The following is a 16,464-nucleotide window of genomic DNA, read 5'->3' as shown; positions in this document are numbered from 1 at the left end:
AATTTCAACTAACGAAAATCCTCAGCACATGAATTGTTCATCTAGTTGGTGCAAGTATCAGAAAGCAATAGAAGACAGCACTATTGACGAATTTGACCACAAAAATCCTCCTCTAAATGACAAAGTTTTAGAAGTAATAAAACCAATTTATGAAAGTTTATCAGCTGATTCTTTATTGGAACGATGTTTGGGTTCTGAAACCCAAAATAATAACGAATCTTTGAATTCGTTAATTTGGACTTTTGCTGCTCATAACTTTGTCAATTTTAATTTTTTTTTTTTAATAATTTTTTTATGTAATAATAAAACATCAATAAACAAATGATAAAAAAATTGATCATAAAAATATTTTTTGTTTCCTTCGTACAGCGCTTCTAAAACCGGGCGAAATTCATGCCTCTACAGTAGAATACTCCCTTAAAAACGTCAATAGTTAAGAAAGTACAGTGCAATTTAACAAAATTCATTATTTAATAAAGCAAAATATTCTTTATTTATAGTTTACAAGTCACAACCGTCACATAGTGACTGTAAAGTTGCTAGTAAATAGTAAAATGAATAAATATATAAAAATAATAAATACCTAAAAATGTAACTGGCATTCCAATAACTCCTCTTTTGGCATCCTTGACCTTGATAGCCGTGACATCGTAAACTTTACAACTAAACGGACTACCAACAACTGGAATATTACGATGGCTCACAGTTATTCTGTGCTCACCGACAACGCGAGGCGTAAATGCAACAGTGCAAGTTGTGTCTTTGTTGTCGGTGACTTGCGCTGGTACGGCCTGTCCATTGGGTCCTATCAAGTCCGCTTGTTAGTCGTATTACAATATTTTATAGCCATTCAATGTACAGGGAAGGATTTATCATCCACCGGCCATTAATTGCTCACAAGCATTATTAATTACATTAATTATTTAAATATCAAACCTATTATTTACTCAATTAAAAGCTTAAGGCCCTAGAGAGAATTAACTACTCTAAAAATTACGAGTTAGATATTAGACATCAATGCACCTGACCGGTAACTTTACACTGTGGCATGGGAATTAACCACGTTGGCACAATTTTATTTATTATTACCAATTATTCTAAGACTTAGGATATTATAGCACCTTGTTCTGGCCCAACTGGACCGTAAGCGTTAATTTATTATTAGAGATTATAATTATTGCGAGGATGCATATCATTAATGTCAATTACTGTCAATTACTCAGCTACCCGCCACCAGTGATTAGTCTTTATAATCTTATACTTTTGTTAATTAGCTCAAAGTTAAGAAACCTCTTAGAAGTTGCTGCGAGTAGTAAATTAAAATAATAATAATAGTAATAATAATAAGTATAAGTATAAGCATTAGAAGAAATAAGTCTAGTAGTGTCGTAGTCTGAAAGCTGGCCGACCTGGAACAGAGAGACAAAATCTCTCGAGTCAGCAAGTAACAATATCCTTGGTTTTATACATTCTCGTATAACACATTAATTGTACAATAATTATATAAATTGTTCATGAAAAAAAAAACTGAAATTTTAAACATTTAATATTAACACAATTAATTATTCCCATTGTGCAGGTGAATAAAAACTTGACGCAGTGCGAGCTGACGGTGATTTCATAGATGATTTTTTTGAAAAAAAAATTTTTTTTTAATTAAACAGACTGGAAATTCTAATAAATACCTTCAACGTTAACTTCTAAGTCTTCCAAGCTACCGGCAACATTGCTGACAGTCAGATGACTCTGACGTCCCAAGCCAGCGCTACTCAATGCCTGACCACTTACAGTGACATGGCTATCCCCGCCGACCCGGGTGACTATCGGGCACCCGGGGACGGTTCGTTTGTTGAACGCGATGTTTATCACGTGTTCGCACGCCTCGAATGGCACGAAGCTCACAGAGAAACGTGCGTTGCCCTGGGGAGTTACTTGCGTGGGTATGTTTTGCCCCCGAGCTGATATCGTTATCTCAAGATTACCTTCGCCTGCTTGACTCGCGTCCACTGAAAGTTTTTATTCTTTATAATTATCTATAAATTCATACTTATAATTACAATAAAAATAATCAATATAGTTAATGTCGCGATTATAAGCGGCGATAATTGTTTTAATTATATTAAATATGAAAGGGTACCAGTAAAATGCGTTGGTTGACCGACGCTTCCTCTAGCAACTGGCCCGATTAATACTTTATCAGCATTAAATGCCTTTGCTAGAAACGGAGTCCCGTTTACTGGGTGACCATTGTACTCAACGCTTATTGAATGAACACCAACATCGCGGGGTGTAAATTCAGCGGTAAATCCACTGAGAATATTTCCTGTTACTTTTACTGGTAATTCTATCGTTGGTCCTAATAATAGAAATATTTTTTATTAATAAATATTTATTTTTATAATATTAGAGTTAGCAGTCACTTGAAATTTTTTTTAACAAATAAATTTGTTCCAAAAAATTATTTTTTTAATTATTTTCAATTTTTATATGTTATTTTTTTTTTGTCATAATTTATATTATTAAGAGAATAAGAAAAATTTTGTATCCAGGATAGTCATATGATAAAATCGGTTTTTTTTAGTGAAATTTAGTGTCATTGCAAAGGTTTTGATTTGAATTTGTGCTTTTTCAAGATTTCATATCATTCTCACCGATAGTCAATTTATTATGAATTATTTAGCTTGCATTCGAAAATACTCTATCTCTAGATACATAATTTAAAAATTACCTTGTATCTTGTGAATTATTGATATTTTTAAAGATATAAGCTCATCCCGACATTACACTCATCAAAACTTTTCATTTGAGTACCTACATCAATATTTCATATATATATATATATATAATGTATATATATGAAAATGCATCTGGGTACTCAAATGAAAGCTCTTGATGAGTGTAACATCGGGATGAGCTTATATCTTTCAATACGTTGACAGTTAAGAAAGTACAGTGCAATTTAACATAATTAAGAAATGACCTTGTATTTTGTGAACTATTGACATTTTTACAGATATAAGCTCATCCCGATGTTACACTCATCGAGACCTTTCATTTGAGTACCCACATCAATTTTTCATATATTTTATGCATATTATATATATGTATATATGAAAAATATATCAAAAATGCATGTGAATACTCAAATGAAAGCTCTTGATGAGTGTAACATCGGGATGAGCTTATATCTTTAAAAAAGTCAATAGTTAAGAAAGTACAGTGCAATTTAACAAAAGTAATTATTTAATAAAGCAAAATTTTATTTATTTGTAGTTCACAAGTCACGGCAGTCACATAGTTACTGCAAGGTTGCTAGTTTATTTGTTAAAAAAATTTTTGATCTGGTAAATTAATTTTAATTTATTTTCATGATAATTATCAGTATAAAAAAATGAATAATTACCACGAACAGAAACAGCAAGTTCAGCACTTCCACTTCCATCAACAGCCATATGAAAATTAGCCGGTTGATCGACGGGTATTAATTCCAAGTGACTTAAGCTAAGAATCACCCGACTTGTATCGGAAACATTGCAGACAAAAGGGCAACCTGGCACAGCTTCGCCGTTGAATTTAATGTCTATGTAATGAGGCTTAGCTGATTCAGGCGTAAATGACACGAGGCAACGACCACCACCTACTACTTGGACGTGATTTGGCACTTCTCCTTCGTTTATCGATATTTCTAACTGGCCTTCGCCAGCAGCGCTAGCGTCAACTGGATTAAATAAATTTATTGTTAATAGTTTATAATTTACAAAATAGTAAATTTGGAAAGAAAGGTACCTCTAAATTGGCAGGCATGTCCAACAACGGCACTGGGTACGTCAGTAACTTGGATGAGGCTGCTGTTATAGACTTTTGCGATGAGGGGTCCAGCCGGTAGCTTTTGTCCCGCGACGCTCACCTCCACCAGATGACTACCCACTTCTGTTGGCGTAAACTCCACCCGGAATTCACCTGTGCGCCCTGGTTCTTCATCAACACGTGCTGTTATGTGTCTTTTAGATGGTGCTGAAATTTAAATAAATAACCAATTAATTTTCAATTACTTGTTAAATATATTTTAATTTATTTTATTTACTTAGCCAGTTGATTTTTAATGTATGAGGCGTTAAAAAAAAGTCAAGAATAGGTCATTCAAATATTTAATTATGAATTCTTTGACCTAGTTTATTATTGTCTTTTAAATTTTTTATTTTTATTATTTTTTTTTTTTAGTTTTAGAATTAATGTTGAAATTTATTTAATACAATATTTGATTTTTTTTTTTTTTTAAATAAAATTCTTTATAAATTCCGAGAAAAAAATTTTTTTTTTAAAGTACTCACTTATTATCTGCACGTCTATTTCTTTGCTGGTGAAACCAAGGGCAGAGAGTTCAAATAAGGCCGGAGTACCAGCAGGTACTAGCCTTACTGAGTCCCCCAAGACCGACATCTTCGGTCCAGGCATTACGTTAACTCTCCAAGGTGATCCTAAAATCCAACAGACTTTAATTATTCACTGTGTAAAAATAATAATAATAAAAAAGTAACAGTATGAATTCATCACCAACACTATACTATTTTTATTTAAAAGTTAAAATGCATAACTCTGAATTCCGGAAGTAAATAATCAATGACAAGGCAAATTACAACATAATTATTTAAATATTTTTTTTCAAGCCTCGATTTTTATTTTAATGACATTAAAGTTAGCACTTAAAAATTTTTAAATATTATTTAACAAAAAAATTTTTTCCAAAAAATTGCATTTTTTATTTTTATAAATTTTGAAATGTCAATTTTTTTTGCCATAATTTATTTGTTATAAAATTATTAAATTAATTTTCATTTATTTTAACACACTTATTTTGAGTAAAAAAACACTTGTATACCTAAGGTCACCTTGATTAAATTGGAGCTAAAAAAATTCTTATAATACGCGTTTTTAAAACTTGGTTAGTTATTTTTTTTTTTTTTTATTTTTTAGTGATCGAGAGAGAATGAGGAAATTAGTGACGTAAGAGATAGATTGATCGTTAAAAACTAATGAAATTGGAAGAACAAAGTGCTAGTCACCATCGATCGCGTTGCCCGATCGACGAAAATTATTGTGGCCCGAAATAGATAGATCCATCATCACGCAACACGTTTATAAATTGAAATATTTATGCGCACAAATGATTATAAATATTCACATTGGTATTCTAATGAAGAAGTAATTAGTATTGAAATTTATATATTTATATATATATATATATATATATATTTAATTTTAATGGTATTAATTTACAGTTAACGAGGAACAATTGGAGCTGAAGATGATAATGATGCGGTAATGGTATTTAAATAAATGTTAATAAAATAAGTAATATAAGAAGGATGTGAATAGAAGCGATAAGCAGACAGTTGTGTATTCCCGATAATAATATGGTAGAAAAACAGGAAGTTATGAAGAAATTCGAGAACGGAGTAAGAGTGTAACGTCAGCAGAAAACGCGATTCACCGACTCTCAGCGGACTCAACCGAGCTGAGAAGCGAGACAAGTGTGACCGCGGTGATTCCGCCACTCTACTCCCTTTTCCAGGTACGTACTTTTCTCCCGGGATTTATAAAAAATTTTTTTCTTTTAAATAAATTAGTTTAAAAATTTTTTTTAGCTTCTAAATATTTTTTTTTTAAATTGAAAAGAAAATATTTATTATTTTAAAAATTTTAATCAAATAATTTTATTAATTATAAAAATTCTTAAAGACATAAAATATTTTTAGATTAATTATAATAGCAATAATGAATTAAAAAAAATTTTCTATCTATGAATAAATAAAAATGATTTAAAAAATAATTAAGTATATAAAAAAAATCTAAAAATTCTTTACAAGTATTTGATAAAAAAAAAGTGAAGAAAAAAATAATATAGCTATAAATAAAATATAAAGTAAATAAAAGACCCATGTACATAAAACATCTACCTCCAATCCTGACAATACCATCACTCCCTCCCACTATCTTTCCCAATCCAGCACTCGATACGTACATGTATATCCCGATATACCTGAGTATGAGGATGCAAATAGAAGTCCTTCTCTGGTATCGCTTAAACCGCACTCTGATTGATGAGTAAAAAAATCGGGTCTAAACCGCGAGAATCACCTGTTCTTATGACCAGGTAAATTGCATCTCCTCACTAGGAAATTCTGCATAATTTAAGCTTCAAAGCCCTCATATCTTCCCAGCATGCGCTGAAATTATCTCAGCAGTATACAATATAATAAAAGAATATTCGAGTAAAAATTTTTTTCTCAAATCCGGCCCTTGTACGTCGTTGGATCGATCCCGATCCAACGCAGCATTCTCCGAAGTTAACGGTATTAATTTTCTCCGTTTTAATTAATCGGTCTTTTTCTTCCTTAAAAATCCAAAGCTAACAATAATTGATATTAATTACTCAAATAATATAATAATAAATAAAAAAGATTGTATAAATATAAAAAAAAACGTATGCAGCTTGGCACGCGTTGAAATTACCGCTCCCAGTGACACAAATGCCTCCATCAATACGTCTTCATCTTAACATTCACCTCTCTCTAACAACTAACTATTTACAGTTTAAACTAAACCCGTTTAGTTATAGAATGTTACGTTTTATCTCAATCAAAACTATCCTCTGAAAAATTTTATTCATTCAACTTCTAAAAAGAAAACCCTTTGTATAAAATACAACAAAAACTAAATTTAAATAAAATAAATCCATCGAGTACATAATTTTAAAATGACCTACTAAGTCACTTCCCATGACGTGTCCTTGGGATTTAACATTTAACAATATATAAATATAACAAAATACTCCTATAAATAAGTGCAATAATTTAAGAAGAATATAAATTTATATTTAAAAATTATTATAGTGTACGAGTAAGTAACGGTACATTTCCGTTAGTAATTTTTATACTGTATTAATAATTTTTTATTATTTAATATTTAATTTATTAAAGGCGCTAGCGCTTTAATAAATTAAAGATTATTTCTTCTTTAAGAATTTGCAAGGTAATATAAAAATTTAAAATCAAAGGTAGGCGTCATGGTGACCAAATAAGCAATGCCACGCCTTAAAACATTAGATCAATGCTCGAAGCTCATATTAAGTCGCTGAAGAGTAAGTTGGATCGAGAGTTAAATGTTAAGAAAGTCTTGGTTTGACACGAGTGGATAATGCATCGAAGGCTAAGGCTAGCGACGATCTTGACGTTAATGTTAATGTAAGCTGATGCGATGCAACAAGCGTCTTAATGGAAAGACAAGAGAGACTACTCGGTTTTTTGTCAGGAGAAAATATAAATACATATAAGCTAGACAGAAGGTGAGAATGTTGATGACACGGACTATCTGGGTCAGTGTGTCGGTCATGTTGATGCGTACGCTAAATATTTCTTCGAGTCGTTGAACTTGTTGCGTTTACAAGTTGTTAATATATTGTAAATAGCTTTTAGGATTAGATAATGCGTCAGCTTCTTCAGTTCATTTTTATCAGACAAATCTTCCTTTAATTTTCAAATTATTATATAAATTTTTTTTTTACTGACAATACCAAGTTTGTGTCATTTAGACAACGAAGGATTGTTTTTACGGCAATAGAAATCCGAGTCAGTGACCCTGGTAAATGTTTTTTTACTCGTAAAACATTTGAAATGTGTAATAATTTAATTACGGCGAATTAAATGAGGTTGAATTGAATTACTTAGAAGTCACTTACCCGGCACAGTTTCGCCATTGAAAGTCATCTCCACGAGATGAGTTACTGCCTCATGAGGTACAAATGACGCTAAAAATCTATGACTACCCAGGGCCTTTACGAAACTTGTTACATGCCCGCCGTTTACTAGAATTTCTAAGTTTCCTGAGCCAGCTCTGGAACCATCGACTGTAAAAATATTAGATTTTCATTTTATTACTCATTTTAATTTTTATTTTAAAATTATTCATAACTTTTAATTGACTTCTTACTTTCAAATTCAACAGGTTGATTAACTACTCCGTCTGGTACATTATCTACATGGATTGCAGCTGCATCGTAAGCTTGAGATCTTTAAAAAATTATTTCATTTTTAATTTAACTCATAAATACTCTAGAGACTAATAAATTATTAATTTAAATATTTATAGATAAAAAATATAAAAATAATTATCAATAAAAATAGTGTGTGTTTAAAAATAAATAAAATATTATTTAATTAATCAATTAATACCTAAAAGGTGATCCTTTAATGTGTTGACCATTAACAGTGACTTGAATAGTATGTTCTCCAACTTCTTCAGCAGTTATCGTATACGTATACCCTCGAAGAGTTGATTTCTTGTAGGATATTTGTTTACCCCGAGGTCCTAAAACGCCAAATAAAATTAATCAATTAATTACCTACTAATTATCGGATCAAGATTGATCAATTAATTAATCTTTTATTACCAGTAACAGTAACAACAGCCTTGCTGCCGTCGACACTCGGATCCAGAGTAAACGAAGCGGGTTTATGAAGCGGCAGAACATCAAGCGCTGTTCCAGAAGCTAAGCAACCTTTACGACGTTCCGTCGTGTTCATAAACTCTTCGTTGTTGATTAATCGCTCGTGGATAATGTCCGTTGTGTCGGTGGATTTGTAATAGTTGTTGTTTCTATTTTTCAAGATACCGTGGGTGTGACTACGTCCGTTCTCCATGGTGTGGTTGCCATTGTACTTGGGCGATGAAGATCTGTAGTCGCTGGTGAAACGAGTTGTGTAATTTTTCGAGTTTTCTACCGTTCTTTCGACGTTCGTTGTCGAGGAGTAGTTGTTGTAGCCGTTGCGGTACCCCTCGTTTACAAAATTCGTGTGCTCGGTTCCCGAATTCGCGAGGTTTGCCAATGACTCGAGGCTTCCATAAGACAGCATGGCTTTCGTTTTAGCTATCGCGTCCCAGGAGTCTCTCCTTGGAGTTCCTCCCAAAGTTGACGACACTGCAATCATTTTTTATAAATTGTTTATTTATGTAATCATAATTAAAGTAAAAGAACTGGTTATTGATACTTGCAATTTTATTTTAATTAAAAACAAATCGACTCTAATAAATTAATAAATACTAGCAACCTTGCAGTCACTATGTGACTGTCGTGACTTGTGAACTATAAATAAATGAAATTTTTCTTTATTAAATAATGACTTTTGTTAAATTGCACTGTACTTTCTTAACTATTGACGTTTTTAAAGATATAAGCTCATCTCGATGTTACAATCATCAAGAGCTTTCATTTGAGTACCCACATGCATTTTGATATACTTCTCATACATACAAATATATAAAATATGTGAAAAATTTATGTGGGTAGTCAAATGAAAGGTTTCGATCAGTGTAATATTGAGAAGAGCTTATATCTTCAAAAATATCATTAGTTGACAACATAGCAAAGTTAGTTCTTAATTATTGACATTTTTTAATTAAGATATAAGCTCATCCCGATGTTACAATCATCAAGACTTTCATTTGAGTACCCACATGCATTTTGATATATCTTTCATACATAAATATATATCTATGCTAATAAATGGAGAGTCGGTTTTTTTTTCCGGTTATACTGCGAAAACTACTGAACCGATCGAAATAATACTTATATGGTGGTGATTACTTTTCCGAAACCCATATTTTCTTGACTTAGAAATAATGAATTTTTGTTGTAACTAAATTTATTCTATTCGATTGTCATTTGTTTAAAATAAATTTTTAACTTCCCGCTAAGAAAATCGAAGATTTTCAAAAATCTTATTGTTTTGGGAAGTTATTGTTTTCACCCCGTTTTGCAAAAATCGAGTTTTCATCAGATCTCGACGTTTGAAGGTCACAGGAAGCTTCCCTGACTATCCCCGCGAGGTTGTCACGGTGTCTGTATGTGTGTGTGTGTGTGTGTGTGTGTGTGTGTGTGTGTGTGTGTGTGAAACTATGTGAACCGCTTATAACTTTTGAACGGCTTGACCGATTTCATCGCGGTTGGTGCCATTCGAAAGGGCTTGACTAAACTTAGATTTTGAAAACTATTTGGACTGATTCAGATCAATAGATTTTGAGAAATCTTAAAAAAACTGAAAAAAAAATTTTTTTCAAATGTGGTTTTTTTGGAATAACTTTTAAACGGCTTAAAGGTTCAATTCCAAAAACTAATCAGCTCTTAACCTCAAAAAACCACGTCGATCGCCACCAGTCCGGTCAAAATCGGTTGATTCGTTCGAGAGATATCGTGAACGAAAGAAAACCGAAAAAAGTGTTTTTTCGGAATAACTCCAAAATTCCTAGCGCGATCAATTCAAAATTTAAGATTCTTTGTGAGGCTTGAAAAACTGCGTCGAATGCTTCTAACCGCGTAAAAATCGGTTTATTCATTCAAAAGTTATTGCGGTTTAAAAATTCAAGAAATAGTGTCTTATCAAATCTCTATCAGACTTTTGAGCTCGAAGTGCTTTAAAGCATAGAAAAGCAATCTCTTTGAGCTCGGAGAGCTCAAAATAACCCATAAATTGTATTTTTGAGCTCGAAGAGCTCAAAAACGTCATTGGTGCAATTTTAAGCGCCTAAGTATGGAATTAGCGGGAAGTTGCAGGGATGGCCTTCAGGGTCAACCGTTTTCCTAATTTTTTAATTCTATTGGTTATGTTTATATACTAGGTAGATTTCTTCACTCATGAGACCTGCAATTTCTTTAACTAAAACTTTCAATGCTCATTAAAAAAATTTTTTTTTCATATCAATTATTATTAATTTTTGTAAGAAAGACACGGGAATGTTATAATGATTGCACATTGAAAGTTAAAATGAATATTAGCTAGAATAATTACATGGATAAAAGGTGCATGCCAATTCGATAGAATTGGGAATCTGTGCAAGTCAAAACAATACTCTAATTAAATTTCAAGTCTAATAGATATTAAAATGCAATTTTATAAAGCGCCCAGCGGAGCGGGCGAGTAACAGCTAGTAATATATATAAATATATGAAAAATTGATGTGGGTACTCAAATAAAAAGTCTCGATGAGTGTAACATCGGGATGAGCTTATATATATTTTTTCTGCCCTCCAGGCGGAAAGTGGCAACTTTCGGCCCGCTGCGCTAAACGAAATTGCCGCTTTCCGCCTCTGTCGGACAGAAAAATAGTATACAAACCTATGGCAGGAAAATAATAAATATCTCAGATCACATATATGTCGACCTCGGCTTTGCCTCGGGCAACATATATGTGTTCTGAGACATTTCTCATTTTCTTGCCACAGGTGTGTAATATACTATTAAAAAATGCCATTCGGCCTCACCCGAAATGGAAGGTAGATTTCATGTGATATGAAATTTTCTTTATTCATGTTATTTAATTTGTTGAATAAAAAATGTTTATGTAATTTTTAAATTTTCAATCCGCAATAACTTTTTTTGCCCTCCGGGCGGAAAGTGGCAACTTTCGTCCCGCTGCGCTAAACTAAGTTGCCGCTTTCCGCCTTCGTCGGACAAAAAAATAGTATACACTCCTCGGGAAGTAAATAAGAAAGCCTCAGATCACATGTTTGTTGACCTCGGCTTCGCCTCGGCCAACAATTACATGTGATCTGAGACATTTCTTACTTTACTTCCCTAGGTGTGTAATATACTATTAAACGAGTTAACCGATTATCACGTAGTTGACAACAGTCGATGCAGTTTTTTTGAATTCTGTGATGAATTTCAAACCGTGAATTGATTAGATAAAAAATTTCGGAATTTGTTTAAAAAAAACGCTTTTTTCGATTTTTAACTTCCCGCTAAGAAAATTGAAAATTTTAAAAAATCGGGAAGTTATTGCTTTTACCCCGTTTTGCGAAAATCGAGTTTTCATCAGATCTCGACGTTTTAAGGTCACAGGAAGCTTCCCTGACTATTCCCGCGATGGTGTCCGTGCGGCTGTATGTATGTATGTATGTGTGTGTGTGTGTGTGTGTGTGTGTGTGTGTGTGTGTGTGTGTGTGTGTGTGTGTGTGTGTGTGTGTGTGTGTAAACCTCTTATAACTTTTGAACGGCTCAGCCGATCGGATCGAAATAGGTGGCGATCCAAAGAGTATCCTTGCCATTAAATTTCGTGAAAATTTGAATCGATTCGGTTCGCTTGATTTTGAGAAATCTCAAAAATAAAATTTTCAAAAAATCGTTTTTTTGGATTAACTTCTAAACGGCTTCACCGATCAATTCCAAAAACTACTCAGCTCTTGAGTTTAAAAAACCACGTCGATTGCCACCAGTCCCATCAAAATCGGTTGATTGGTTCGAGAGTTATCGAAAACGAAAAATTTCGAAAAAAGTGTTTTTTTAACATAACTTCGAGATTTCTTTTCGGATCGTTTTTGACAAAATAAAATAATTATTAGAGCTCAAAAAATCACGTCAATCGCCACCAAGAACGTGGAAATTGGTTGATTGGTTCGTGAGTTATCGTTGTCGAAAAAATTCGGAAAAAGTGAATTTTTTAAATTTCTCTAAGATTTCCAGTTCAATCAGTTTGTGTTCAAAAGTACATCATAGATTCTAAAAAACTGCGTGAAATTCTGCCAACCACATGAAAATCGATTCATTCATTTAGAAATTATTGCAGTTTGAAAATTCAAAAAATACAGTTTTATTAAACTTCTATCAAACTTTTGAGCTCGAAGAGCTCAAAAGCATACAAAAGCTATTTCTTTGAGCTGGGAGAGCTCAAAATAACACACAAATAGTATTTTTGAGCTCGAAGAGCTTAGAAACGTCATAAGTGCAATTTCAAGCGTTTAGGTATGGAATTGGCGGGAAGTTGCAGGGATGGCCTTTAGGGTCAACCGTTTTCCAGATTTTTTTCGTCAACGATATCTCACAAACGAATCAAGCGATTTTGACCGGTCCGGTGGCGATCGACGTAGTTTTTTTATGTTAAGAGCTGATTAGTTTTTGAAATCGGTCGGTAAAACTGTTTAAAAGTCATTCTAAGAAAACGACATTTGAAAAAAAGTTTTCATTATTTTAAAATTTTTGAATGGCCCATAAAATTAATAAAAATCTTCATAAAGTATAAGATTTATAGGTCAAATTGAAGGTAATATAATCAGCTTCACCATAAAGTTTCCAGAAATGAGCTCTTTTCTGTCAGTCAAAAGTTATTCACGGTTAAAGTTACAAAATTTTAAATTTACAAAATTTTGAAAATTTTAAATGGCCGCCATTTCTAAACTAATTAACCGATTTTGCTCATCTTCGAACTCGACCTCGGTAATTACCCAAAGAATATGTGTACCAAGTTTCATCAAGATCGGTTGAAAACTTTTCGAGATATCCTGATGACAAGGCTGGTTATATTACATATATATATACATATATACATATACATATATACATACATATATACATACATATATACATACATTTATAAATTTTTTAACCAATGGTGTTTTTGGAACTTATTTGACTAATTATGACATATGATAGCAAAATCAGGTGAAAATTCCACCATGAGGACTAATGCAATAGTTAGATTTCTAACAAAATCTACCTAAAAATGTCAATAATTGACAAGATACAAGATAATATCTTCATTATGTATCTAAAGATAAAGTATTTTTTTAATTAGATTAAAATTGAAAGTGTCAATAACTGGATCTTTTACCTTACTTAAATTTCCATAAAAATTTTCAGATAATTACCTCGTACGTTGCTGCTAGTGTCAATGACTCCACTATCAGCAGATCCACGTCTTCGCCCAAGATCTTTTCCATTGACCCTGGGACTAAAGCTGCGATTAATAGGACTGACAGCTGGTGACCGTGATCTATTCAACGTACTCGACTGATAAATATCCTTGGACTCTTTGATAACACTACTGGAAGCTGTGGTGTGGGAGTCTCGTAAATTAGGAGACCGTGATCTCTTGAGCGAGCTAGAAGCATATACATCCTTGGACTCCTTGATTAAACTGGGGCTCTGTGCGACATTCACCGGGGACCTTGAGCGGTTGAACGTCGTCGAAGAGTAAATTTCCCGAGACTCTTTGATCAACGAAGGACTCGAGTTCTGGACAGGAGATCTCGAAGCCTGCAAAGGACTCGGTACCTGATACGAGTTTGAATTCTCAGTCATGTAATTCGTTTTGTATGACTGGTGATGATAGTCCCGGTAGTTTTGAGTAGGACTCTGCGAGGAACTCTTGTAGACTGGCGACTGTCGTTTTTGCCCATCGGTCACGTTCAGCCCGTTCATTCTTTTTTCTAAAGAAGAAACTTTTGACCTCTCGTAGCTAGATGAGGCTTCTTTAGACCTTCTGCTCTTGTGAGAGCCAACTCGGATTGATATCGGCGAGCCGCGAACGTCAGACCCGTTGAAGTATAAATATACTCGGTATTTTCCCGCTTCGCGCGGGACCATAAACACTCGGTAGCGCATTCTTCCGATGTCTTCCATTCGGAATGGTACCGATTGCTTGTCATGGACTATGTCGATGTTGACGTCTCCCAGGCCACCTGTACCCGTCGCGTCGACTATAAATGAAAATGGTTGGCCGGGTATTGCACCTTCTGTATCCATTAGCTGGTAATAATAATTATTTTTAAAATATGTCATGTTAAAAAATAAAGAATGTAATTTTTAGACAAAGCGAAAGCGTCTAATTATTTAAGTAGCTAAGAAAAGTAGACCGGAAGACACTAAAAGCATTTTAAAATGACAATAGCCTAAACTAATTGCCTGCGAGCATTAAAAGTACTCGTAATTTTATTGAGTAAATATTTAAAAATGCAAAGTTAAATAAAAGAAAGTGGAGTAAATTTAAAAATAAAAAAGCCAGAGTAATTTATAATATTACCTTGATACCATTTGGATCAAAGACGAAACAAGTAAATGGACCGCCTTGTATGTGTGTACCTTTATGTGTAATAGCGATACTCCATTCACCGGTTTCATCAGGCTGAAATGTCGCGGTATGCACTCCGCTATTTTCTTTTACCGGACAGGGAAGCGAACGATTTGTCGGTGACCATGCTGTCACGTCAATGCCGTCATGACTAGTTCCTGTTTAAAAAAAAATATTTTTAATTTATTAATTATCTTATCAGTAATTAAAATAAATAAATTACCGTAACTGTTGACTAGAACCTCGACAATAGAGCCAATAGCGCATGGCTCCATGCCGGGGGATTTTATTTTCGTTAACGGAGGTAAAACCCTGAAGTAATAGGGACAACCATTGACGAGCTCCCCATCATTGTACACCATCAACTGCCAATTAAATAAATAATTTTAGGTTTCGACGGCAATTAATAATAATTACCGGTTTATTGACATGCAAAGTTTCACAACATCGTTTGTCATGTATTTAGGAGCCGGCTTAGATTAATGTCTTTAATGGAAGGTGGTTTTTTATTTTTTTATTTTTTTATGGTGGATAATTAAGACGATCAACGAACCTTGTGCATTCCTACTTCGGTCGGTACAAATGTACCCTTGCCGTGTGTACCATTCCAAGTGAGACGACATTCTATTTTCCCACTTGGACTTATTATCTCACCACGAACTTCACGTGGATGTACTTCTTTCGACAGCATCTCCAAACGGAATACCGCCTAGACAAGAGCAAAAAAAAAATTAATAAATAAATATATGGTTTATTAAAAATGAAAGTAGGTAGTTAGCATGGACATAAATATTTATTACAATAAAATTAATTAATAAATTAATTCTACTTTCATTATAACGTAAGACTGATTATATATTTATCGCACGTAGGATTTTAAGAAATTATGTAAGGTAAAAAATACTCACTGGCTGCTGAACGCGGGCAGAAGTGCTGTCTACGTGTACTGCAAGCTGCTCGCTGGCCTGAGGACGAGGCTTTACCCACTGGAAGTGGGCCGCGTAAGCCATAACTCCCAAATGCTCTACGTTTTGGTCTGCCATGTCCTTGGCTTTCAAGATCGGCTCGACGCCCAGCTTTTTCGCCCCGTCGATTCCCTGCTGGAGGTTCGACTCCCAGTACTTGGGGTCTGTCTTTATTTTGTCGTACGTCGGCGCTGGACCTCCAAGATTTCTGACTATGCTGCACAGTGCTCGGCCGTCGTTCCAATCAGTCTGAATTTTTTTTTAAATAGTCAATTTATAAAATTAAGCTTCAATAAGGTTGATTTAAGAAGAAGAATATAAAGTACCGTAAAATTTCTGACAGGAGCATGAGTTAATTGTGAATTAACCCAACGTAGTGTTGCATAGAAACCTGGAGAACCTTCCTTCATAAAATAAGACAGGTATGTCATCCCTGAGAGCTCATCGAGATATGGTGAGGCTAGATATTCTGGTTCTAATACTACTGGGATGTCAAATTCACGTTTTGAAATTTCCATTGCTTTTCGACAGTTGTAAACACTGGAATAAAATTTTATTTTTTATTTATTGACTGAGAAAAATTAATACTTGTTTTTAC

General features: G+C 33.6%; 1 protein-coding gene across 2 annotated transcripts in view; it reads right to left on the bottom strand.

Moving 5' to 3' along the window:
- LOC123261844 (filamin-A) overlaps positions 1 to 16,464 on the bottom strand; it is a 32,240-nt gene that overhangs the window by 9,553 nt on the left and 6,223 nt on the right. For both annotated transcript variants that reach the window (XM_044723695.1, XM_044723694.1), the window contains exons 5-20: positions 16,193 to 16,406; positions 15,810 to 16,115; positions 15,455 to 15,610; positions 15,125 to 15,266; positions 14,854 to 15,059; positions 13,700 to 14,579; positions 8,450 to 8,977; positions 8,232 to 8,367; positions 7,990 to 8,069; positions 7,739 to 7,906; positions 4,332 to 4,478; positions 3,787 to 4,014; positions 3,404 to 3,718; positions 2,138 to 2,356; positions 1,686 to 2,006; positions 584 to 805 (exon numbers count right to left, since the gene is read on the bottom strand). In XM_044723695.1, the coding sequence (XP_044579630.1) occupies positions 584 to 805; positions 1,686 to 2,006; positions 2,138 to 2,356; positions 3,404 to 3,718; positions 3,787 to 4,014; positions 4,332 to 4,478; positions 7,739 to 7,906; positions 7,990 to 8,069; positions 8,232 to 8,367; positions 8,450 to 8,977; positions 13,700 to 14,579; positions 14,854 to 15,059; positions 15,125 to 15,266; positions 15,455 to 15,610; positions 15,810 to 16,115; positions 16,193 to 16,406 (4,268 nt within the window). The remainder of the gene's footprint in view (positions 1 to 583; positions 806 to 1,685; positions 2,007 to 2,137; positions 2,357 to 3,403; positions 3,719 to 3,786; positions 4,015 to 4,331; positions 4,479 to 7,738; positions 7,907 to 7,989; positions 8,070 to 8,231; positions 8,368 to 8,449; positions 8,978 to 13,699; positions 14,580 to 14,853; positions 15,060 to 15,124; positions 15,267 to 15,454; positions 15,611 to 15,809; positions 16,116 to 16,192; positions 16,407 to 16,464) is intronic.

The sequence above is a fragment of the Cotesia glomerata genome, linkage group LG3, assembly GCF_020080835.1.
Source record: "Cotesia glomerata isolate CgM1 linkage group LG3, MPM_Cglom_v2.3, whole genome shotgun sequence".
Taxonomy (NCBI): domain Eukaryota; kingdom Metazoa; phylum Arthropoda; class Insecta; order Hymenoptera; family Braconidae; genus Cotesia; species Cotesia glomerata.
The sequence above is the reverse complement of the archived record's forward strand: the minus strand, read 5'-3'. Positions and strand labels throughout refer to the sequence as shown.